Below are 24,203 nucleotides of genomic sequence, written 5' to 3' on the forward strand. Positions count from 1 at the left end.
CATTAATGGTCCGGGTCTTCTTGCTGCATTAATTTACACCTGCTTATATCTCTTCATCGAGATAGAGCGGCGAGCCATGATCTGGATAGGAGGAGGACAAGTTCTAAAATCCCAATGTTAATTAACTATACAGCAGTAGAAATGAAATGAAAAAGAAGTGCTTTTATATCAAAGCTGATTTTCTGACCAATCACGTTGAGACACGTGGGTGCTACCATTTGTTTTTATTTTCCTAGGAGCGAGGGAACACCCCACTGGACACAACACATCGGGTCGGAGGGAGGGAAAGAAAGAAAATGTGGTCGATGTAATAGAGGAAAAACTGAAACAGAATTAGAGTGAACAAAACACATCAGTTTCTATGGTTGAAAGGAAAAAGTTTCGGCCGAAGTGTCTTTGTTATGGATCCGTCCGAATCATAGGTATCCTGGATGACATCAGTGAATTTGCGTTATGTCCAGGTTTTTAATCAGGATTTGTCCCGGTTTCTCAGTCGGATGATCTGGTTACTCTACGCTAGGTGGAAAAATGAATGTCAGTAGACTGAATCTAGTAAGGCCTGAAAGATAACGGCTCTGCGCACGCGCAATCTTCTCTTTTGCTATTCTATTCGGGTATCATCAATTGGAGCTGTCTGCTCTCGAGCATCTTTTCTCCGCTTCAGATCGGGATCTGATCAGATCTCTTCGCACTCTCTTCCCTCCGTGCACACATTCAGCTCATTCTTCTTATTTTTCTTGAGCAAACTCAACACAATCAACCATGGATCCCGAAGCATTTCTACAAATTGCTAATCAAGCAGCGAAACTGAATATGTACCCTTGGTTCGAAGCCGCACATTGCATAATTATGTGCTGTTATGTAAAAGACGATTTATCCACAGGTAAATGTGCAACTTTTTAATTTCAAATATTTGTTGTGCTCAATAAATTTCCAATGGTTTATATAAACTGAATTGTTTCTAGATCTTATGATTTTATAATTTTTTGTTGCAGCTCATGTAATACTTTCTTTATTGCTAAAATAATGTTTTAATGACAAAATTTATGATTTCATTTTCATGTGTGAGTAGTTTCATATCAAAATGCATAATAAATGCTTGCAACAAGTACTGCTGTGAATGCTACATTCCTGTAGTTTCCCCGTCAGTGTTGCTGCTAAGAATAGTATAGGGGAAGAGCAGCTAATCACAGAGAGTAAGTACTACCGCGGGCTTCTATTTTAAGAAACAGATAGTCATAGCTTGTCTCTGGTTTCTCGTGCAGTTATAGAGAAGCTATACTCAGTTTTTATAGCTAAAGAAACCCAAATGAGCTTCTTACATTTTCTAGAAAATAGTAAAACTTAAAATATGTAATTAATGTTGTTTCCCTTTACTTAAAAATTCATTCATTCATATAATTTAGATGTTTTAATTTTTAACTGATGTTGCATTTATGTAAAACTTTGTTAAAATATATTGTTTCATTCAAAAAATTGTATGAAACAAACATTTTTGGGAATTAAAAGGTCTAATGAGAGAGTGTATCATATTGTTCTTCAATTTTTTTTATAGAGAAATTCGATTTTTTTTTTACTTTTCAAAAGTGAAATATTCAGAATTTTACACTGATTTTTGATGTGGAGTTCTTTTTCATGAACAGAAATAAATTTCTAAAAACAGAAAAACCTTTTTTTTCAAAATTTTTCATGTGGTACACAAGGTTTCTTGAAATCATAATTACTAATTATCTTAATTAAATTAAGTTAATTAATTGTATTGATTAAAAAGTTGATTATTTATATTAATAAGTTAATTAATTGGAATGTTACATTGATACTTCTTATGCAGGCAAATCTCTCATCCATGGGCAGATATACAAGGGATGTTTTATATATACACATAATATTACTGCCAAAGCCCCCAAAATTCGACCAGTTCAAGAAATGGCTGATTTCTTTGCAAATTGACTTGGCTAATGTCTGAATTTCAGGCTTTGATCAGCCAGTTCACAAAGTGGCTAAAGGTCCATTTGAAAATTTAACAGGAACACTACGTGTCCATATCTCGGCTAGACAAATCTCAGACACCAGGTCGCCATGGTGATTAGGAAATCAGTATTGGCGCAGAAAATTTTCTAAATGTGGTTGCTAAATTAGAGTAAATTTCAAAATTAGAGTCTAAGGGTGACACAAAATTTCTGATTTCATCACGTTACATCTTTTAACATGGGAAAAGTAAAAGAAAACATTATTTCGGACTGTTTTTCTTGAGCAAAACACCAGGCTTGGCTCCTAAGAAATCGGGCTAGCGCCAAAATATTTTTTGATTTGTCAAGCCCTGGTCCATATATATTATTATACAAATAGTTCTCTTTCTCTTTTTCCTCTTCTCTTTTTTTTCCTCGTCACATGGAGCTAATCCAATACAGCTGCTATATAGAGCCATGTATCACATGTTGGCAAAAAAAATGTATTTTGCGCCTACCAGACCATCTTATATCAGCACATTGAACTCTGGCCAGGAATCTCCAGCCACTTTGCGAATTGGCTTGCCAAAGTCTGAGTCATTCCTGAAAATCAGACTTTAGTCTAAACCATGGTTTCCCAATATTTTTGTCCTATCGCCTCCTTCTTCAGGAATTTTTTTTTCCCATTGCCCCCAATGCAATCTAACCCACAGGATCCTATGTTATACCCGCAGCTTCTACCGCCCTCCTGGAACTTCCCATCGCCCAAAGGGGGCGTTAACGCCCACGTTGAGAAACACTGGTCTAAACTCTAAGCCAGTTCAGACTTTGGCAGTAATGTTGTGTTCACTCAGACCTTAAGGTCTATCTCCGCCTATGCTATCATCTCTCGTTCTTCCTTTTTGCTTTCTTTTATCAGTACACTGTGTATACTGTACATAGGCACCGGAACCTAGGGGCTGAGTCCATTTAAGCCCCCCACCCCATTGTATAAAGGGGCAGAGCCCCCAGTAATTTCTGAGAAAACAATGCAATGCACCATTCTCCTTCTGTGTACATGCTTTAGTCCTGTATATATGGGACTATCAGCAATTTTCAACCCCTCCAATGTTTTCTTCACTTCAGCGCCTCTGATACTTTATATACATTGAAGGAATGCAGGTGGTGGGGGATATGAGCAAAGTTTTTAAAATTTTCAATGTGATGGACCATGAGTAGTAAATACACTATCAATCAACTGCTTCGACAAGGGGACAGCAGTATCATTTAGTAAGAGACAATTCCAGATTGTGGTGTCGCAAGGAGTTTTCACTAATAGGGTTGTTAATAAATGGAATAGCTTACCACCGGGGATCCTGAATTCTAACACAATTAATTAGTTTAAAAAGAAGTATGATAGACATAGTGGGATAAACCGAGAAGCTATCCATACTTGGATAAGACAACCATAAGCTTTTCTATGGACAGTGTATTATATATTATTAATTATTATTATTTATTTTTTGGTGGTATATGTTTTTTTATTGGGTATTTTGGTGATATTTGACGTCCATATGTTTTATGGGCGTACTTTTTCAGCCAACTCGTTGGGCAATTTGCCTGTTGTGGCATTTGTATTTGTATTTTTGTATATTTTTAAGGTAAGAGTAATATTTATATACAGGGTACAGCGATTTAAACCAGTTTGATTTAAATCATAAAATTTAAATTTTGTTTTTTCTTTATATAACTTTATTGATATTGAAGTAAAAGTATATCAGTAAATCTGTGAAAGAATAAAAATGTGTAAACTATTAAGCAACATCATGCAAGTCGGAAACAATCTTGTCGATAGAATTTGTTTTATTTAGTTGCTGAATAACCCTTTGGTTGTACATCCAGTGAATTGAGATACCTGCATCATATGTGTGATTGTGATACTGAGTTTCCACCACTCATTCACTGCAATGGGGGGCTCATGAATAAAAGCACTTTCTACAAGAAAAATATTAATCTGTGAAGTTAATTTGGGCTCAACAACCTTTCATGTTACATAAACACAGATTTTTGGTATTCATATTCTTTACTTAGGGGGGTCTTTCAAGTATTACATCAGCATCAAGGGGGGGGGGGGTTTCGGATTTGCTGACTTTTGATGACGGGGGGGGGGGGGGTTTGAAGGTTGCTTACGTCATCAACTACCATTTTTTTAAGATATGAAATATTCTAAGCTGCTGACGAAAATTTGCTGACGGGGGAAGGGGGTCAAAAATGGCTAAAAATCTGCTTACGTAATACTTGAATGGCCCCTTATAGTTCGTTTGTAGTTTACTCCTGAATGCTGAATTTAATTTGAGCGATTTGGAGAAAAAAGCAGTTAAGTGATATGAATATATGCATTCCTAATGATTAACAAGATTTGTTTTAATTAATGAGAAGTCACTTAATTTTAATCAAAAAAATCATGATTTTTTCATACCCAGAAGAAAAATATGCTCTATCTTTATCTATTATATTCTGTACATATTTTTTTTTTCAACTTGAGTTATTCAAAGGGGGAGGTAAAAAGATCTAATTCAAGCACTATTTCCTTCCTCCCGTTTTAAAAATTTAACAAAGGATTCCTCAAGCAGCTACTCTCTGCAGCTAAGGAACAAGTTTTAAATTCCAGTCAGACAAGGTTGGAGTGAGATCTGTTAATGATCTGCTTGTGATGTATTAATTGAAAAGAAAATCATGCTAAATTAAGGTACAATTTTTTTAAACTTCTCGAATATATTATCTAATTAACAGACATCATATATATAAAATTTCGCTTCAAAAATATGTTAATTAGTCTGAATTGGTAGCGCAACAGATCTTAAAAAAATATATTGAGCATTTCTCTATGTTTTCTTTTTTTTTCCCTATCATTATTTCAATGACTCTTTTAAAAACATTTATTATATAGTAGAAAACATTGTTCTTGATATTGAGTAATTTGGTACATAGTGTGTATATAATTAATATATATTATTAAAATTTGAGAGAGATTATTACTTTCTTACCAGATGCATTTTCACAGCAACTGCTTAAACTATGAAAAAATGAATAATATAAGTTTTTATTCTGTACAAGAATACTAACTAAAAAAAGTGATAAAAGCTGCAGGTTAACTGCTTATACGTCTAAATTTCTGACTAGAATTAATATTTTATTGTTAATAGGACCAGGACTTGACAAATTGAAAAGAAAAAATTAGACAGTGGACAAATTTCTTAGCCTGGCATATTTTAACGATCAAAATTATTTTTTTTCAAACTATTTCATTTTTTACTTTTCTTGTACAGTACAGCACAAAAGTTTAGGTACAACACTAATTTTGAGTTATAAGTTATTTAATGTGAATTGTGAGGCTTTATACATTTTGTGAAGGAATACTGCAACAAATGAATAACATATAACAAGAACAAAACGGAAATCTTAAGTATTTGCAGCATTATAGCAAAAACAATGAAAATGTATGCCACAAAAATTTAGACACAAATTTTAAATACTCTTTTTCAAAAATCACGTGAATAATTTTTGTAACTCTTATGTGATTACCATTTCTTTTTGCTTTTTATAACATCAAATACACAAATGTTCATCTAAAGTATATGGTTTTCTAGAGAGCAACTCTGGACAAACATCAAACCATATACTTTTTCAATTGCAGTTTTAAGTTCTGAAACTGAAGAATATTGTTTTCCATTGTCCAACACAACACATGCAAGGATACTCTATTGGCTTTCTATGGCTGTTGAAGTCTTTACAGAGGGCTGGCCACTCTAGAACTAAAACGTTTTCGGCTCTGAATCACTTTTTTGTTGACTTTGGGGTGTGGATGGAAGGAACGATTGCCTTGCTGAAAAAGTCCAGCTTAAAAATATTTCCTCCAAATGGTACTGAATGGCTTTCAAGTGTTTCTTGGTACATTTCTGAATTCTGACTGTCATCTAAGAATGGCAATGAGGTCTGCCTACTATCCCAAAGCAGAATGTTTCGCATTGTTCTGCAATGATCCCTCAGCTGACTGAAAATGTTCTGTGGTAAAAATTCCCATAATAGCATTTTTCTACACTTTTCTTAAAATTCTTCCAGATTGTTCTGCACAACGGCACTGATTGTACTGCAGCATACGCCACACATTTTGACATTTTCTGCTTTCGGCCTACTATAACCAAACGCTCCTCATACCATTACCGAACTTCCACCTTGCTGCCTATTGAATAAAGCTCTCAACCTGGTCCATACGATTTTTCAAGCCCTAAAATTAACTTATCTTCGCTTTTAAAATTCATATTTTTATAATATGAATAGTAATACAAAGTTGTTGTTTAACTTTATAAATAGAACTTATACTGATATAAATTAGTTACAAAAATATTTTTTTACATAAATCATGTATGAATATCTATTTCATTTTTCTTTGTTAAGGGGCACATTTATTTTCTCGAAAGCATCCTTTAGCATGTTATGTTTCATGCATGATATCAATATTTGGAGGTGGTATGCTTGGAAATTTCCTGTTAGGGGAGCCTATTTTAGCTGTTTTCAAGAATGTTAATTCATTGTACGTGGCAACTGCAGCTTGGTAAGCAGATCCCATTTTCTTATTTGATAAAATTCAGTTTTTAAAAAAAAGAATTGTGTGTCCCTGTGCATTAAAAGTGTTTAAATTATAAGTAGGTTTTTTTTTTGCTCAGGTACTTGGTCTTCTACATGCCATTTGATTTTGGATATAAAGTTTTTAGTTTTCTACCAGTCAAACTTGTCTTGGCTTGCATGAAAGAAGTAATCCGCTGTCGTAAAGTCTATGATGGCGTTTCACATTCTATAAAGGTGTGTATTTATGTAGATGATGATGTGTTTTAGTTATGCGAGAGTGAAGATTGACTGAACCTGATATACATTTATTTAATTACTAAGACAATTAACAATACAAAACATAATTACAATTGAATCTGAACTGAAACATGTTGTCAGTGCGACGACCAGGAGCTCAATCCTCTTGGTTTTTGGCACAATAGCCAGTACAGAGAGATTTGGTTCGTGCTGCCATCTGGAGTACATAATGCTAATAAAATATACATAATGCTAATAAGATGTACATAATCCTAATCAAGCTATTTCTTGCCACAGGTGTATCCTGACAGTTATTTCATTACGGTGATCATCGGTACCGTTAAAGGTAAATTTTTCAGTAATCATGTTATTTCTTTTGATATTGTATCTTCAAATGAAAAAAGTGTATGTATTAACTTTATGACTTTTAATCTCTAAACAATCATGTTATGTCAGGGGTTTTAAGTGCATAACTCATGACCACATTTGGCCCTCAGAGCTTTTTGTTGCGGCCCGCCGATCATTTTATGAAAATAATCGAAAACATTGAAAAAAGAATAATTCTAGAATTAATGAGAGAAATAATTTCAGAATTTATAAAGGAATGATTTCAGAATTTATAAAGGAATGATTTCAGAATTTATAAAGGAATGATTTCAGAATTTATAAAGGAATGATTTCAGAATTTATAAAGGAATGATTCTAGAATAAATGGAAGAAATTATTCCTAAACAAATTGATGAAAACTAAGAATTAATGAAAGAAATAATTTTTGAAACAAATTATTTCAGATTTAGTTAAAAAATAACTTATAAATTAATGTGAGAAATAATTTTGAGATTTCTGATAGAAATTTAAATTATTTACCAATTTCATGCTTTTTAATCCTGCTTAAATGTTTGCTTATTATGCTTTTTATTAATGCAAAGTTTGGTTGATGCAAGCAAAATCTTTTAAACTTTGTGTGAATGAGTGTTCTTTGTAAAATTTAATCTGACAAAAGAGCAATTTGTAACCAGTGAAATTTTAAAAAAAAATTGAATTTTCTTGGTTAATGTATAACAGTAGCAGTGGTTTATAAAACTTCATCTGTGGACACCCAAAAAGATGCTAATCTGTCCCCAAGCTAAATTTAAAAAACTATAACAAGCAAAAAACATGAATATTGATGAATAGTTATGTAGCATGAGAGAAAGTTTGTTGAGCATCAAATGACTTCGTACTATGATGAAATAGTTTCAGCTTGTTTAGCCATTGTGAAGGGTTGGTAAAACTTAAAAAGTATTACTGCTCATTCACATTTGCCAAACAGCCCAAAACCCTCCCATTATAGTACATTCGATAGCAGCAAAAGCCTAATATTGTCGACTTTGGTGACCCAGAGAGTTCTTATAATACATTTAGTGATAAACTACACAACATTCATAATGACTGCTTTCCGCTGATACAGTATAAGGTGCATAATAGATGGAAAAAACCATGGATGAATTGACACGTATACAATGCTATTGCAAGTAAAAACAAACTTTTCCGTTCTATCATTAGAACATATATTTAAAAAAGGGATTTAAAAAATTTCTGTAGATATAGAAACAAACTAAATATTGAAATAAAGTGTGCTAAATGTAATTTTCTTTCTTTCAGCTTTTGAGCATAGTGATAATACAAAAGTTTGGACTAGTGTTGAAATTTTAGCACAGGGGAACTCTCACACGCAGCACCTATTACCGCTATTTCAATTATTCAATCCAACAATAAAACAATATTACTAATGATCATAGAGATGTAGCTTAGGGCTTTAACTGTTTCTTCACTGACATTACTCTTTTTTTAAATTTTAATTCAGCCAAAAACTAAGAACATTTATCAAATTCTAGCAGTCATAGAAAATATTTCCTAATGCTCATTAATCAAGAATTTGAGCAAACATCTAGAGTGGTGAGATATGACATTTAACCCGGATCTGATGGCTTCATGCCGAAGACAATAAAATATGTGATAGATGTTCTTTCAACCATTTTGATTGAAATTTTTAATTGCTGAATCACAAATTCTGTTTTTCCCAAAGTCCTCAAAATTGCCAAAGTTACTCTCATTATTTAAAAAAAGGGATTCTTCAGTTATAAATAACTATGAACTAGTGTGCAGTCTTTAAAATTAATTAATTTTTTGCAATTATTATTATTCAGGTAATGGAACAGCATTTTTAAAGGTTTTGGAGAGGTTACTGAGAGGCGTTTGGACACCATCTGCTATCGAGTTGATGCAAATGAGTTTGTAAGTTTACTTTGTCACAAATCTTGTTGTATAAGGTGTCCAAAAAAAACTGCTAGTAAATTTTCGAAAAAGTTACAAATTCCAATATTTATATTATTCTAACCTACAATAAATGTTTGAAGTACTCTCCCCCAAACTTTTAGGATGTAATGATGGTTTCTCACATATTCAAGTCAGAAAACAAACTTCAATAATGCAGTAATAACACTGCTTCAGGAAAAACACCATGTTGACGTAAAATCTCACATGCATTTTTTGACTCTACTACCGAACTCAGTTCACTATGCCAATTAAGCCAATTACATTACTCGGTTCAGTGTTGTACATAGCAGAGGTTTTCCTCCTTGCTTAAATTTTCTTACGCTTGTCTTTCTTTTCTAGAATGTGGATTATTTAAATTTCTACTATCAGTTTTGTTGGGACACCCAGTACTAGTAACATATCTATGTTACGGCCCGGCAGGGAAGCCATTTTTAGTTTCAATCTAGTTATTTTTGTTAAATATTTACCTTTTTGCTTCCTTTCAGATCGGTCTTGATGATCGCAGCTGGTTTTCACGCTGTTGCCAGATTTGTAATAAGGTTGTTTAACTGTGTATGTGTTATGTAAATGCAGGTGTTATTTCTTGAATCTGATTGGATCCGGTAACCCTGCGTGATCAGAGAAGTTTCCCTCAAATACTGGTTGGATTTTATCCTCTCGCGCTCATTTCTTTGTTTTTGCAGTATGAATTAAATCACAATAAAGGTACCCTGTGCATCTATGCATTTATCATGAGGATATCCTGAAGGATGAACAACGATGCTGTTTCCAATGTTTGATTGCTGTCTCGCCGGTTCTGCGGAGATGGTCGTGTCTGTACCACATTTCTTTACCATTTTGCCAATCTCTTGGGGAATGAAGATTATCGTAGATGTGATGACCACTTGGCTCCATACTTACAGTAATCTGGTTCGTGCAATGTAGACCTGTGTGAATTTTAGGTGTCTCTGGAAAAGTGTCGAGAATGGCAAGGACTGTGTGCTTCAACATGGACGTAACAGACTTTCTTGTCATGTGGATATTTTTCTGATCATCGCATTGGTGAGGCTATAACATGACGACCTGGGATCCTTCACAAACACCCATTGTAACATATCGCCCCTAGGGCTTTATGTCCCAATAACCCTTTCCTGTTTACCTTACATTAGCATTAATACAGAGTGGACCCCCGGGGAAGGATTTTCATAAATCACTGGATTTTCGTTAATATAATGTTTGTTTATGTTTATTTTTCAATATTTATACTGTAATGATATACACGTACATTCTATGAAATGTGATTAATGCTTCTATATACCTTGTCTCATGAGCGGAGGTACCCGCAGACTTCCGTTTTGTCATCACGATTCCACGATCTGAAATTGCCATTGCCTTGTCAACAAAGGGAGAAGCCTGATCAACTTCCTCCATCTTGTTGACCCTGTTGCCACCCATAGAAAAATAATACTCTTTCGATAATTACAAATCGTCCTACAATGCAAATACATCGAGTGGCGTCATAGTTTCCTCCGTGTGCCGAAGGACAACAGTATGCCGATTGGTCCATCGCAAAACCTGCTCTCCGCCACTATATATACTCCTGGCTGATGCTTCAGGGGTGCATTCTCTCATTCGTTCTACAGTTCATCTCGCTTCATCAACTAAGCAGTTCTTAGTGTAGAGCAGGACGCTCTCACCCTAACCCTAATAATGGTCTACTAATATTTCAAGTGTTCTGTTTCGAGCTACTTCGTCTGGTCCGAATAGTTAATGGTACGTCCTGCAGTGATGTGGTTGCAACTTCATTCAATGAGCTACGATGTTCGACCTCTTCATGTGATGAGATGTCACTAGTGTCTGTGTTGTCTTCTATCAAATTAGTCGAGTGTTTTGTGTGCCGTGTCATTGATGTGCCGACAGGTGAATCACGATCTTGCGTCGTTATCATCTAGTTCCTCAGAGAGCTCTCCAGAATTCTCTTAGCCTGAGGGACCCTTGCTGACATGGTTGGGTGAGACCTTATGTTATAGTTTGGCAGTTGTGTTCAACTATATTTATTTGATCGATTTAACGAGAGTAACATAATATAACATAATTGTGAAGTAATAAACGATTTAAATTAGAGAATTGCCTGTATTTTCTTTGTTTGCCAACGACTTACTCTGTGGATGAAAGAATCACGGGATGTAGCCGTTAAGAGATGCTACACCATGTGATGGATCCTGAAGCTTGTCATGTTGCCTTCCTCTCCCGATCTTAGGGTCCTGCAGATCGCTGGTGGGAATCCTGCAGAGTCGTCGTCTAACTCCAATAATGTGCAATGTTTTTACCTTCATGCCGTCTGTGGGCCGCGGACCATTTCACGGTCAATAATTTCATGAGTCCTTACAATCCAAAATAGGCCTATTGTTGTGGACCCTGGCCAGGTCTCCAATGTTTACATTCTATGTATTGCCAATTTCTATATGTTAGTTTTGGTAATAGTGTTTTATTTTGTATAAATATGCAAATGAGATGTTTGTGGAAAGAATTATGATAATTTAAGTGCCATTCCATTCTCAATTTTGATTCCTTCTTGCCTAGCCGATGAGATGAAGGTTTTCTCCATATAAACCAGCAGTGTACTAGATTGCTATGCTTTCACTTTGTTTTCGCTTACGCATTCATGCGCTCTTATATTTGAGCTCTGAAACCAACTATGTAGACGTTCGTCGCTGAGTCGTCTGACCTCGTTCTGTGAGAACGGCTCCTCTTCCTTCATGGTCATAAGTTGACAAGAGGGTTTACTACTGTGATGCTGCTTGAGTAATTTTGCCTCTCCTCTCTTTGTCCGTTCCGGTGGCCTGCAAGTGAAGTCAAGAGGGGACGCCCTCTTGCCGGAGATGGAATGTTGCTGACAGACTTCAGGACATGATTGCGTCCATCCTGGACTCGTTTGAGTCGTGTACTGCAGAGTTAGTGCCATCGAGATGAAGACCTGGATTGATCTTTGGTAGTCAGAATTGAGAGAACGAATGGACAGATTTGGTGAGGTTGTTTCCTAATATTTGTGATATATTAACCTTTTTTTGTTAACCTTTAGAAGATTTGTTGCACAATATGTTAGAAATATTTTAATTTAATGTTAATAAATAATATTAGTGGAAATAATTGTGTCATTCATTGTCATTCGCAATTAATTTCTATGTTACATTAAAACGAACCGGGAATGCAACATTGTAATGTTCCAAGGCCAATTTCAATAATGACTGATATTTTGACTTGAATCTTATTAACGTGAACATTTAAAATTTTTGCTCATGATTATCATTCCCGGAAATTATTGATCAATTGTTGCTGTAATTAAAATAAATTTAACAAGATAAATATTCATATAGAAAATTTACTGCCATTCCTTATTGTCATCTGCCAAAAATTTATTTGGGATAACAAAAACATACTGTATGTAAACATACATATATGCAAATCTTTTGCATACTATGCATCTATATTTTTCTTTGTAGCGAATTTTGTTTTTAATGTGCTACTGTAAGTATCAAATATTCATTTTCAAACAAGTTTCTTAAATCACACTTTTTTTCACAAATTCTATCATTGGTTATTAGAGATGTCAGACATACAGATATCCAAGATAAAACGTAGGCCTATGTATAGAGTTACCAGATTCAAAAACTGAGAAAGGAGGGCACTTGTGTGCACCTTGTTGCACCCTTGTTAACGTCACTTTTTCCAATTTCCACAACAGATAGCATCACTATAATAACAAAAAAAAACCCTGCCACCACAATAACCTTTCCCAAATAAAACACAACTGCTAAAAAAAGCAAAAAACATATATAAATAAAAAAAGAACAACTATATGTCTCCCTTCGCTTATAATGAATTGCTCAGTATGGTCAGTTTTGCTACTTTGGCTGGAGCAAGGCGGCAAGAGGTTTTCTTCCTCTGCTCTACTCCTACAGCAAAAATTGCTTCGGGCAAAAAAGTAATGCTTTTCAGGAGCATTACTTTTTTGCCAGAAACAATTTTTGGTGTAGGAGTAGCACATCGTATGTCGTTTGCATCCTATTTTCTTATTTCTGTATATGCTGATATGGTGAAAATATATATATTTTCATCACTTCTCAAATATATTGAAATGTGATCATGGAGCAAAGAAACCGTGGTTGTCACATGTTAGAAAATCACTGATATAATGCAACTAGCTTGCTGTGCTACTTGTTGAGATATACTACCGTTGTTTTACTCCCAATATTTTCTTCTATTACTTTGGTTTGTGAACGCAATTTGTGCCATAAATGTGCTCATAATCCAAAACACTTGTACAGTAGAGCATCGATTATTCGAAACAATTGGGGGACTGGGGGTATTCGGATAACTAATTTTTCGGTTAACCGATCATTCAGGGAAGAAAATTGTACCAGTGCCATAGGAGCAATATGAAACAAAGAAACAGTGATAGTAAACAATATTAAACACAAAACTGTATATATTTTGTATCACATGTCTTACAAATAACACAGAGAACTGACTAGCCTAGTTTGATGAGTTCGAAATGGCCATTAAATCAGGCTTACAGTTTAGGAAAAGAAGTCCAAAATTTTCTTTTGCTTCAGAGATGAGACCCGTTTTTTGCTGCTAAATCTTACAAATGTTTTAAAGATAGCAATTGGATTTTTTGGCATCATCCTTCTTTTCATCACATTCTTTGATATTGTTGCATTTCCAAATCCATATTCCCAAGCTAAGCTTGATCCACTAGCCCCATTCTTCAACTGGCCTATTATTTTAAGTTTATTGGAAACACTGAGAAAAACACGTTTACGTTTAGTTACCATTATGAACGGCACAATAACTACAGCACAATCTGTCACAAGCAAAGGCTCACATGCCACTGACACAGGAATATTAGCCCATGCTAACAAAAATGGCAGCTCTTAATTCCCTCACATTAGGTGGTGTTTCAGAGCTTTTAACAGACCTTTCAACCTCATCCCACAAATGCTCAGTTGGGTTGAGATCAGGTGACTGAGGGGCCCATTGAAGCAATTGAAACTCTGAATCATGTTCCTTAAACCAATCTGAGATAATTTCAGCCTGTAGGAGTGTGCATTGTCCTGCTGGAAATATATAGCCATCGTCATCAGGAAACATTATGGCCATAAATGGATGCACATGGTCAGCAACGATGTAGAGGTAGCCGCTGGCATTGGTGAATGTTTCCAATGGAAATAAGAGACCAAGAGTATACCATCAAAATGCTCCCCCAGACCGTAATTCTCCCGCCACCTGCCGAACACTTGTCAGGTGGCATGCCCGATCCATGGATGCTTGTGCCACACACAGATCCTGCCATAACATCATAGTGAAGAATTCTTGACTTGTCAGACCAGACAACCTTCTTCCATTCATCAAGTGTCCAATTTCGGTGTTCTCTAGCCCACAAAAGCTGTTTTCTTTGGGTTTGCAGCGAAATCAAAGAGACTCTTGTTGGTCACCGGCTATTAAAACCAATTCGTTTTAAGATCCGTCTTGTAGAGTGTACGGATATCTTTGTGATGATCCTGAGTTATTGTGCTGCAATTTGTTGCGTTATAGCTCTTCTGTTGCTGCACACAATTCGTGTCAGGCCAAACACATAGTGAGGCGACCACGAGGTACTGGAGTGCATAATAGAGACTAGAGACGAAAAAAATTGTATTGTTTTGTTCTACACCATGTAATGGTACGAACCCACTGCGGGTGGAGAGGGGTCACCCCATTTTAAATAAGTGCTAATTAATTAATATTAATATTTTAATAATACACCTGAAATATCAAGTCTCGTCTGGGGATGACAGGAAGTCATCGGATGTGGTCTGTGTTGTCATCAAGATTCGCCCGCCTCATCTCTGTTGTGATAAAATAACATGGTGTCACCGCTGCTTCCGCCATGTGATGGCTCCAGAATAATAGATATGCAAATGGGGGGAAAAGATCGGTGCTGATTGTAACATTACTATTTAGGCCCCGCCGGAAATGGTCCTTTCCTAGTCATTTTTATATATTTTTTGCCTTTTGCATTGATTCTAGGATCGATCGGCGAGATCATGTGCCGCCGATCGACCGTCATGTCTTTTGCGCTGCCAGATGCCGAATACCATAGTTCTACAATATTATTTTTAGTTCATGTGAATATGCAAATTTCTCAAATGTTACGTTGATTCTAGCGCCGCCGAATCTCAATACGGATTGGTTCCAGTAATGTGAGATGGGGAATTTTCCCTTATATGCCAGTATGTGCAGTGAACAGACACGTTGGTCCTTGGACGTTGACATTTCATTTCACCCCGCCTCGTTCCGGAAGCCATGAGTTGATCTAGCAGGGTGCCTCGGCCCGTTCGATCCGTTGATCGTCCTCTTCATCTTCTAGTCAAAAATCGCTCGCAGCCTGTGTTGAAGTCTATGAGATGTCGGCTCTCATCTGTGACGGGATGTTCGTCGTCTCTTCTGAAGCGTGATGCTGTTGCTATGGAGCTTCCCTTTCTCCAGGATATCTCGCGGATCAATCAGGAAGTGAACTGTTCCCGTTCTTGTGACAGTGACATCCCGAAGGGTGTAATTGACAGACCGATCGGGTGAAAACGTTTTGAATCTGTGATATATTAAAACTAAAACTCTGAAGGAAATTTACCGATGCATGTTGTGCAGGCTTAAAATGTTTGTTGTAAAATTTAAAGATTAACGCCGAAATAAAAGCCTTAAGTAAACAAAATAGTTGCAATATCATTATTGTCATCTGTCTGGCGAAATTATTTTGGGAAAGGTAAAATATTGGAATCCAAAAAGTAACGACAATACGTTACAAGGTGGCAGCGAGATCCACTCGGCACATTACATCTCATTTCGAATCTCCGTAACTTGCTTCATTGGTCATATGCTGACTCCACCTGGTAAGTCAACTCAAAAAATAAATATTAATGTGCAATATCAAATTGTGATAAATGTTTTTGTAATGTAGTTATACAAGAATAATGTGCAATGTTTTTATCTTCATGCCATCTGTGGGCCGCTGACCACTTCACGGTCAATAATTTCATGAGAATTTCAATGTGCAATAGGCTTATTGTTGTGGACCCTGCCCAGGTCTTCAATGTTTACCTTTTCTATGTTGCCAACTTCCATATGTCAAAAGTGAAAATAGTGTTTTATTCCATATGATATGTAAATGAGTTTTACTGTTTAGTATGTTAAGTTTTTACAGGCTATTGATTCTGCTGTCTGATTGGTTCTTGGAAAATAGAGGTTTTCCTTAAAAGCCACCACTGTGCAGAGAAAGACGCAGATCTAAACAAACATACAAAGTTCAGCACTTAGCAAGGCATCTCGCCTTGTGTAAAGTATGTCATTATGTTCTGGTGTATCTACAGTCTATAGCTAGGGTGAATGGTACGACCTAGGGGCTCTTGTTCCCAGCAGCCGTGGGATGACGAAAGATGGAGCATTAGCTTTCTCTTCGGGACGTTGACTCTTCACCGAAACCTGGTCTAGTGTGCCTCACGTGGAGAAGGGAGACCTTGACGGGGACAGCAGAGCAGAGCCGATGCGGTCGTAGCACCTCCATCACATGAGATGCTGAGCAGACATTATCTTGGGACTCGACAACTTGGAATACTGGCCGGTGACGTCCACGCAGTTAGAGAAGCTGATTCGTAGGTGCAATGAACCAGTGCCGTCTTAAGGCATGGGGCCCACCCGGGCACGGCCCGGGGGCCTCACAAAAATGAGATCTGGTTGAAATTTTGGAAAATTTGCTTGGTAGGGCCTCAGAAAAATCAATTGGCCCGGGGGCCCATGATACTCTTAAGATGGCCGTGCAATGAACTCCATCTAACAGATTGACAGATCGGTGAGACCAAATTCATTTTGATGTGCAATGTTTACTAAAGCTAAAACTCTAAAAAATTGTTTATGTTTAATCCTTTAACTGGTTAAAACTTTGAGAAGTGTAAAAAAACTTTAACGTTAATAAATAATATATATATATTAGTGGAAAAAAATATTGATTGTTTCATTGTTGTCATTCGCAAAAGCTAACCTTATGGTGGGGAAAGATAAAAATAGAATCCGAGATGTAATGACTACCGGTACGTTACAATAAAATGGGGACGTTCGTTACACCCGGTCAAATTAGCCCTCATGTGCAGAAAATGACTGTGGTGAAACAAAAATGATCAAACGATTCTCCATGTATTGAAGATCCGGACTGTCACATTGACGGAGCGAGACTTGTGGTGAAACCCAATCTTTGTCAAAATTTCTCAAATATATTCAATATATTTAAATAATGTTAAATTTGATAATAAAAGTTTGTTGTAATAAGTTCTAATTCTCAACTTTTTTTTTGCTCGTGATGCTTATTTATCTTTGATCCCAGTTGTGACAACTTAAACGTCACAACCACACATACTCGAGAAGCGAGACAAAAAGAAGAGAGAAGGGCCACCCGACGAGAGGTGCACAACTTGAACAACTGTTTTCACCTTGATCTGCTGATTGGTCTGTTTCAACCTTCCCCCCCCCCCCTCTTATGCTGAGGGATCATCATCATCATCATCACACCTCTTACATTTCGGAACCCATCTGGCCATTTTCTCTATCCTCTTCCTGTTTTTAGTATGTACGGACATCTCTTCCTCCACCTCTATGCATTTTTTTCTTCTTAGTTGCTATTCTTGGAACTCTTATCTCTTCGCTCCACTATGATGGCGGCGTCAGTCGCCTGGCACCTCTTTCGTTCACAAGCAATTTCCGTCCACTATTCTACTTTCCGCTTGAAGTGTTTTTGCGTAGCTGCCATTCTTTCAACACTGAAGATACTGTTGTACATTTGAGTGAAGGGTGTTCCTAATTTTTTGGCCATTGAGTGCATTTCTTCTCTTGTTAGCAAATATTTAAAATATTAGAAGATGTGAATGTGTGTGTGTGCTGTATCTTAAAATTTAATATTTCTTTGATGTGCATTATGATTCTATGTTATGTATGCAAATTTGTCAGATAAGATATTTAAAATACTATAGATTACATTTTTTTTTTACAGCCCAACAAAATCTTGCATCGCAGCTTCCATAATATTTGTGCTGGAAAAGAAAACTGATTTAATTTCAGCTCCTCATGCCCTAGTATATTTTGGTCTTCTTATATTTTTTGTGTACTTCAAACTGTCATCAATTTTGTTAGGGATTCATGATCCTTTTGTTCCTTTTGAAAATTTATTCTGTGCATTTTTCCTTGGTGGTGTATGGGATACACTAGCAAGATTGTTAACACCAGCCAGCAAAGGTGATCAATCATCTACCAAAGCTGATACAACGAAGAATGGAAAGACAGATTCTGCAAAGAAGAAGGAGTGATAATATAATTTGCTCTTGAAAGTAAGTAAGAATGAAAAAAGATTTATGATTTTTTTTTTTTTTTTTTTGCAAATCACAAACTCCCCAAAACCAAAATTCACTCTGGAATTTAATTACAATAGAAAATGTTTATTATTTCAACCATTAAATTCTCATGAAAATTATTTAACTTTGGCTTACACACTATAAATTATTTTCAACTGACGGGAATAGATTTTGACTTTCAAAAAACTAGCCATGATGCAGCTGTTTTATGTTAGCGCTATATGCACCTATATCATAGTTTCCTAAACTTTTTGTTCCATCACCCCCTTCTTTAAAAAGCTTTTGTTCTCATCACCCCTACTCAAGCCAACCCATAGGATCTTATACTAAACTTCTACTGCCCACCTGGACTATTTCGCCATCCCACGGGGGCAATATTGCCAACTTTGGGAGACACTGATCTATATCAACTAAAATGTGTTTGTTAGCTAAGGCAGAAAAACATCAAACAAATCTTCATTAGCCAAAAAATTTGTATATGTAATACTTTCTTTTTACTTGGGCTTACTTATTTACTCAATTGCTCATTCATTCATTTGTTCATTTCATTCCTGTCAAACTGTTATGGGTGAATTGTTTGTCTGTGAATTTTCCCAGTGAAAAAGAAACACGTTTGTCTTTCACCCCTACTGAAAGCTAAATGTAAATGTGTTTCATTTTACACTTTAACTGAGTGTAGACCGTTATTCTATAAAATAACAGATTTCATACTTTAATGGTAAGATGTACAGGATGATTCAAAACTCAATGTACAAACTTTTAGGGGAGGTAGAAAACACAAAAACCAAACAGAATCATATATTAATGTATGACTAGAAACCCCAACCTGATCAGCTGGAGGATAAGCAAACATGCAGAAATGACAAATCGATAATGGGTGGAGAAACTCTTTATTTAACTATACTTTGCACGAAGACAGTACGTATACATGTTAAATTTAACAACATGTGCTCAAAGCTCTTACCATCCTCGTTGCAAGAATCTCTGTTGCAGCTGCAAACGTCTGTGAAATGCAGGGTATTTTTTGAAAAAGTTTGACAATCAATGCATTGTCGTTGTGAAGCATGCATTACTGTTGATGGTAAGAACTTTGAGCATTTGTTGGGAAACTTAAAGTGTACACATACTGTCCTCATGTAAAGTATCACTAAATAGTTTTTCCACCCATTATTGGCTTGTCATTTCTGCATCTTCGTTTATTCTCCATCTGATCAGGTTGGAGTTTCCGATCATACATTCCTATGTGATTCTGTTTAGTTTTTGTGTTTTCTACCTCCCCTAAAAGTTTGTACGTTGAGTTTGAATCACCCTGTATATCGCTCCCCCCATGCTAGAAGCACAAATGTGCAATGTCCTTGGAAAAACAAGAAGAACATAAGAAATGACATTTGAATATTTACTCTACCCATGTTATCCTGTGAAAGTTATTTTCCTAAATGTTTTTAAAGCCCGTTTCAATACACACATTAGCGTTTCAGGCAAAACTTAAATAGCAAAATGATGTATCCAGCTGATACAAAAAAGTGAAAATTCACATCCATGCTTTTAGCATGAGGGGCACAATATATGCAATTAATTTTTATTGCAGATGGGGTGTAGTTACTAGATTTATTTTCATACAAAAAATTCTTTATTAAATTTTATTTTGTTGAATTTTAGAGAACAAGTTTGAAGTTATTTTTTATATATCTTTATTTCTTTTCACAAAAAATATATTTTTTTCCTTAAGATTTAAGGGTAGATTATATCGACAAGAAAGATTTATGGCAATTTAAGGTGCATTGGACATGATCCAGCATGAAGATTTACAGTTATTTAAGAGTGATTGCATCTACTGATTATGTGGACTAAACAAAGAATGTTCTACAGGTTGAAATTTTTTTTTTGTAAACTATGAAAGCATCTAAATATAATTTTCCAGAATGCTGATTCAAATGAATATTTTGAACTTGTGTATATAATTATTATACACTTTTTCTTCTATTTTTATTCGTCTGCTAAATTTTCTCTTTTAATCTCAACAAAATGAGTAAGGTATAGGTGCATTTATTTGTATCAAAATGCTCAATTTAACATACTGTTCACAATTTGGCATTCAAACAAATTTGACTAAAGATCTCACTAATTATCTGATATTAAGAGGCAACCATTTTAGATATTCTGATTTTTCTAGTCATTTATGTAAAACTAATAATTTCATTTATTTTATGTTTTTATTGGCTACCTACCTGTGTTAATTTTGTCATTCTATTTTTTTCGATGTATGAGGATTATAAATGAAGTCATGGTGTCATGTAAATTATTGCAATGAAAGTTAATTTTAAAAAATGCCTGCTACATTCTCCCAATATAACTGCCATCCTTTATTTTTTTACAAAATGTGTGTGAGCTACATGCCATCAACAGTGCAGTTTTTTTTGTTAAAAGCACAGATTTTTACAATAAAATTCAGATCTAGTCTTATATAGTAATTCATCATCATAGCCTACTCAAAGATTTGTGGTAAGATTATTTTGTTATATTAAAAAAATATCTCTGTGGTTTTCTTTTGTCCCACTAGCAAGTTCAATCTTGTAAACATAGTTATGGTGATGCACCATTGTTCTTTTTGATTGACAACTTCTCAATGAGAAACCAGTTATTATATTGAGGTCAGCCAATAAAGATATCCATACTAATGCCCCTTAGTACCGCTCTCATTTTGCAATGCCATCGGTGACATTTAAATTTTCACAGCAACCATGATGTGAATCAGATTATGTTATTTACAGTCCTCATATGATACATATGAATTGGGCATACAACTTCATTAGCAAATTTCAGATTTATTATTAAATATTTGTTGTATTCTCAAACAGGACCCGATTGCTGCATGGACCAGGCCATACCTTTAGAGGCCTCAAAATTTAAATGACATAAGTATGATGATAAAATAAATGTCTTTGACCCTAGAGAGAGTGACAGGGACTTTTTTGCATACGGCCTCTCCATGTCAAAGTTGGAGGCCCAGTTCTCAAGAAATATTCTAGTTTTCCCCCTTGTATATTCATTTCTTTAAATTTTAAAATGGACTGTTTATTTCAAATTATTTTTTTTTGTTTATAATTTCCTGAAACATTTTATTTTAAGAATTATGTGTGTTTATGTATTATATGTACACTATTTTTTCTGTATCATTTTTAAATATTTATTAAATTTAAATTAACAGCTCAGTGGAACTGAAATCTCAAATATTTCCGCATGTTAGGGTTGTTAAAAATGTGTTTTTTTTATATATAAACTGTAGCTAATGCAGTAATTTACCCATGCTGCATAAAATACTGTTATAAAAAAGTATCTTAACCCTTGATATAAATTCCTTATACTGTTTGAATCTTTTCACTGATATCATATTGGTTATTAATATTGGTACTAGTAATTTAATTACAAATATGTAGTTACCATGTCCCCCCCCCCCCTAAAGTTAGCTTGATATGTGCATATTTATTTATCATGTTTGTTTTCTTTTGTGATAGACTTAGTTCTCTGGCCATGTGAAAATCTTCTGTTCTCATTTTTTACTCATTATTATACATAATATACTAGTGACTACATTACATTAGTGATGTACACTATATATATATTGAAATCAATGTATTTAATTTGTTGTAAATTATTATTTGGAAGAAATAGTAATTCAAAGCTACAAAAATGAATATTTTTTTTTTTTTGCCATATTGATAAAAATATTATGTGAAGCTTTGGCAAAAATAATTTTCAAGATTCAATTTTCTCATTTCTTAATGCATTAAATTTGTTTAAAGCTGCGTGTTAACTTTGCAAGTCTCTTTCTTATCTTAGTATATTTTATGCTCTTATGATTAATCAGGTTTATTAATTAACTTTTGATTGTTAAATTATTGATAAGCTATTTCACAAATACATTTGAATTAAAAAAATTAATTACTTTCTTTATGTGAATAAAAATGGGAACAGCGTTTCAGAACATAAGATATTCTTCATTTTTCTGCTTTGTTTTTTTTACTCCTCCCCTTCCCTTTTTGTTTCCTACCAAGTACCTTTAATGCAGATGAACTATCAAACTGTTATAACTAGTGAAATCTGATATAAATTACTCATTTATATTGTCCCATGATGAAAAGAAAAATGATTAGATACATAACCTTGTCATCTTTTCGAATTCCATGCGTTGTGTGCATGATTGTTATTATTATACTCGTCTAATGAAAACTTCCAAGTGATATCATGCAAACTTCAAAATAGTTTCAAAACATCAGTTATATGTAGACTTAATAATTCAGGAATCTATATTCCTAATGCGATAAGAATATGTGGCAAAAATTAGCAGAATTAATCTAATAAAACAATTATTACTTCTATTTTAAATAGAGATGAGCTGAATGAATTTACGCTTCTTTCAGTTTTATTGTTTGGGATGTGAATTCTTTTATTTTATCATGTACATATTTCCTTCCATGAAAATTAGACATGAAATTTTTCAAAAAATTTAACACATCTCACAGTTGCATTTAGTGAACAAAATTTACTAACATATTTTGTGACACACTGCTGCAATAGAAATTTGATAAAACTGCAGATATATTTTCTTTTGCTTTTCTTTACACTAATCTGGTTATGCCTCTTAACACAAATGAGCACTATTTAAAAAACAAAAGCTATAAAGTCATCTTATGATTGAGCAAATTAAAAATTTAATGCTTACTTAATACGTTTCCTTTTCTGTAACCTCAAAATAATCGATTATAAGACTTTTCTAAAGTATCTTTTGATGCCCCAATATATGTCCTGTGTTTGAATATTTTCTTTATCTTTCATTAAAATCTTAATTTATTTCTGTCATATTTAAATAAATGAAAAATTTGAAAATATTCTTCACAGACCATAAAACATAGTTGTCAAATAGTTAGTATGTCATCATGCCAAATTTATTGCTTGTATTAAATTCTTTTTCATACTAGGTAACTTGGGTGCAAATTAAGTGTCAAATTTTTATGACTAAATTGTTATGCTAATGCATTCTTTCTTCCTAGATGTTTGTTTTGTATTCCTTTTTTGTGCCTGTACATATATGTGTATTGACATGTGGCATGTCATGTATGTTCACACATGTTAACTTAATGCAAGTAATGTATTTGATACTTTAAAAAAAATGTGATATATTACACTGAATACGTAGAATTTCAAGTTATTTCAGCATTGTAATATTTTTATCAAAGAAATTTTTCTCTCTAAAGAAATTTAATATCTTTTTAGATGACTAAAGCAATATAAAAATGTAATCAGAATAACAGTTCATATTCAAGAGCTAGTAACAATAAAATCATGTTTTGTAAGCAAGGTTGAATAGTGCTTTTATGCAATTTTAAGGGAATTGTTAAATTTTCAGAAATGAAACATATTTATTTTTCATTTTACTGAAGAAAAAATTGATAGGTTATATATATGTGCAGTGATACCTCTCTCTGCTAACGAAAATGATTGGTTCCAGGATCACGTTCGTTAGCCGAAATGTGATTTCCCATAGGTTTCTATGGAAGACCATTGGATTCATTCCAGGTTCTGCTCAAAATTTAAAAATAATTTTCTTTAAACACTGAGAATCTCTGTAAAAGAGAAAAACTGACTGAAGGCTAAAATTAACAACTTCAAAATT

General features: G+C 34.5%; 1 protein-coding gene across 1 annotated transcript; it reads left to right on the plus strand.

The window, feature by feature from the left end:
• The first annotated feature begins 603 nt into the window (after positions 1–603).
• LOC149085146 (trimeric intracellular cation channel type 1B.1) lies at positions 604–23,719 on the plus strand. The gene is made up of 7 exons (XM_089232977.1): positions 604–883; positions 6,387–6,543; positions 6,656–6,791; positions 7,092–7,140; positions 8,984–9,071; positions 18,172–18,505; positions 20,259–23,719. Exons 1-6 carry the CDS (start codon positions 763–765, stop codon positions 18,482–18,484), a joined length of 864 nt encoding a protein of 287 aa, XP_089089103.1. The 5' UTR covers positions 604–762; the 3' UTR covers positions 18,485–18,505; positions 20,259–23,719.
• Positions 23,720–24,203: the final 484 nt, after the last annotated feature.

Source organism: Pholcus phalangioides, unplaced genomic scaffold (assembly GCF_987345545.1).
Source record: "Pholcus phalangioides strain wild (caught in Gottingen) unplaced genomic scaffold, Ppha-v1.0 ptg000007l_1, whole genome shotgun sequence".
Lineage (NCBI taxonomy): Eukaryota > Metazoa > Arthropoda > Arachnida > Araneae > Pholcidae > Pholcus > Pholcus phalangioides.

Bases quoted from the DNA above. Each gene is read 5' to 3' on its own strand.
- LOC149085146 (XM_089232977.1), top strand. From the start codon at position 763: ATGGATCCCGAAGCATTTCTACAAATTGCTAATCAAGCAGCGAAACTG. The intron at 884-6,386 runs GTAAATGTGCAA...TTCTTTGTTAAG, and splicing joins AAAAGACGATTTATCCACAG to GGGCACATTTATTTTCTCGA. The intron at 9,072-18,171 runs GTAAGTTTACTT...TTTTTTTTACAG, and splicing joins GAGTTGATGCAAATGAGTTT to CCCAACAAAATCTTGCATCG.